Source organism: Protobothrops mucrosquamatus, unplaced genomic scaffold (genome assembly GCF_001527695.2).
Source record: "Protobothrops mucrosquamatus isolate PMUCROS unplaced genomic scaffold, P.Mucros_1.0 scaffold858, whole genome shotgun sequence".
In the NCBI taxonomy this organism is placed as follows: domain Eukaryota; kingdom Metazoa; phylum Chordata; class Lepidosauria; order Squamata; family Viperidae; genus Protobothrops; species Protobothrops mucrosquamatus.
The window spans coordinates 8,912-11,516 of record NW_015387113.1 but is presented as its reverse complement, the minus strand read 5'-3'; the positions used below and the strand labels follow the sequence as shown (position 1 = coordinate 11,516).

Below are 2,605 nucleotides of genomic sequence, written 5' to 3'. Positions count from 1 at the left end.
AGTGGGTCTCCTCAGGGTGCCGTCAGCCAGACAGTGCCGGCTGGCGACCCCAAGGGGGAGGGCCTTCTCTGTGGGAGCCCCCACCCTCTGGAACGAACTGCCCCCAGAGATCAGGGTGATCCCTGATCTCCCTTCCTTCCGCCGCGCCCTCAAGACGTGGCTGTTCCAACTAGCGGGACTGGCCTGAGGGATTTTAAAGAGGGTTTTAATTACTTTTAAATTGGACATGTTAAATATTTCGTTTTAATCAAATTTTAATTAAGTATATGTATATATGTTAGTATTTTATTCAATTGTCAGCCGCCCTGAGTCCGTAAGGAGAAGGGCGGGATATAAATGCAATTAATAAAATAATAATAATAATAATAATAATAATAACAAAAATAATAAAAAATCAATGATCTCCTGCTATAGATAAATTATTGGAGAAAAAACTAGTACAGTATGTGTGTTTATTTAGAACAATGAGAATATTTTTAGTCTGTACTACTGAAGAGAACTATTGCAATCAAAAGCCACTGGAGTAAATTTACAAATTTTTATTACACCAGATAACTTGCTATGTCCACCTAATTATTCTAATCTAAGCCATCCATCCAATATATACGTTCATAATATTATAGGAGTTATTTATATTATATTTTGTAATTTTATTAATTATTTTAAAAATAGTTTCTTTGAATAACAACTTCTGTGAAAATTAAAGCTGAAGTAGGATCAGAGAGAAACTACTAACAGTATGCTGCTTATAATTATACTTATCCTCTATTGTCTGATCATGAACCAATTTCTCATTTCTCATTTATATGATGATTTTTTCCTACCTACCATCGAATTTAGCTTTTGATGTTTTCTAAAACTTTTTTGAATACCAAATATTCATATCTATTAAATGACTCCATTTAGTTCATTTAACACTCTGAAAAAAAGAGTCTATATTAAGATTTACAAAAATGAATATACTTTTAAACAAGGCTGTTTATTCTACATATTTTGTGCTATGCAAGTAGTATTAGAACACAGATGTTTCACTCCATAATAAATAGGATAATAATAGCATGATATTATTTGTTTTCTTTATTTGAAGATGGCAGTGATGGTGGCCGTTCACACAAAACCATCTTGGATCGCTGGCGAGAATCACTTCTTTCTTCTGCTAGCCTCTCTCAGATCTTCCTTCATCTCTCAACACTGGAGCGAAGCGTAATCTGGTCTAAGTCTATTTTAAATACTCGGTGCAAAATGTGTAGAAAGAAAGGAGATGCTGAAAGCATGGTGCTTTGTGATGGCTGTGATCGAGGCTATCATATCTACTGTATAAGACCAAAGCTTAAGGTAATTTGAAGTATTTGCTTTGAAAGTTTAAAAATTATTTCTGATCTCAAGTAGCAAAAAACATTTCAGTAATACATTCTGGCTCTCTTCGAGGCTGTTCCTGATGGAGACTGGTTTTGTCCGGAATGTCGACCTAAGCAGCGCTCTAGGCGGCTTTCATCCAGACAGAGAACTTCTGTGGAAAGTGATGAAGAGGCTATAGAACAAATTAAAGAAGAAGATGAAACTAGTTATGAGGAAATTGAGCAAAGTGAAGATGATTATGAAGAGGAAGAAGAGGATGAGAATATTGACAATTCTGATTCTCAAGAAGATGAGAAAAGGTAAATCCAAAACTAAGTTAGAAATGTGCAGAAGCTGCATACAGACTTCCAGTATTCTCTAGTTTTCTTTCTAGGGATACAAATCTTGAGACTTGGAGACATAAGCAAGAGATATTAGTTATATTAGTTTCACAGAGTGACTACAAACAACCACACGACAAAGTAATAACAATGGTCCATTGGGATATCTGCAAGAAATATCATTTGCCTGCAAGCAAGAACTGGTGGGATCATACAATAGACAAATGGAAAATGAAGATGCTAAAGTGCTCTGGAATTTTAGAATTCAAACAAACAAACAACCCCCTGCCACATAACAGATTTAACAATTGTCAATAAGAAAGACAAAAAAGTCTGGGGAGTGGATGTGGAGACAGCAGAATAGAAGAGGAAGAACTGGAGAAAATTGCATTATACTTGAATATAGTAGCTATCCATTTATCTATTCATAAGTTTAGTTTTGGTTTCATCATTTAGCCAGAAAGATGGACTACTTCTGATTGCACATTCTTCTACATCTAGAGTTGTGACTGAAGCTCTGGTAGTAGTTTACTGTTCTCTAACTGACAGTATTAATATGCCAGAGACAGCTTGTAATTCATCCATATTCCAGAAAACACCAATTTAAAGTAGTCCATTATACTGCACTTGAGGCTTCATGTAGATTTGTTTAGAATTTCCAGTTAATTAAAAAAGTTGAGACTGACTGGAACTTTTAACTAGAAAAATATCTTATTTATTTATTTATTTTATTTTATTTTATTTGATTTATATCCCGCCCTTCTCCCAACGGGACTCAGGGCGGCTCACAACATATTAAAAAACATAAACACATTTACAACCCCACCGAAGTAAAACCAATTAAAACCGAATATTTAAAGCTGTGCTATTTAAAAATTACTCTTAAGATAAACCCGATTTAAAATCCTCCCTAGGCCAGGCCCGCT

At 34.9% G+C, this 2,605-nt stretch overlaps 1 protein-coding gene across 1 annotated transcript in view; it reads left to right on the top strand.

Annotated features, from left to right (window-relative positions):
• The window catches only part of BAZ1A (bromodomain adjacent to zinc finger domain 1A), a gene marked incomplete at its 3' end in the record, with an annotated part of 61,093 nt that overhangs the window by 49,580 nt on the left and 8,908 nt on the right, over positions 1 to 2,605 (top strand). Inside the window, exons 17-18 of the mRNA XM_015819083.1 lie at positions 1,088 to 1,335; positions 1,429 to 1,658. Of these exons, the coding sequence (XP_015674569.1) occupies positions 1,088 to 1,335; positions 1,429 to 1,658 (478 nt within the window). The remainder of the gene's footprint in view (positions 1 to 1,087; positions 1,336 to 1,428; positions 1,659 to 2,605) is intronic.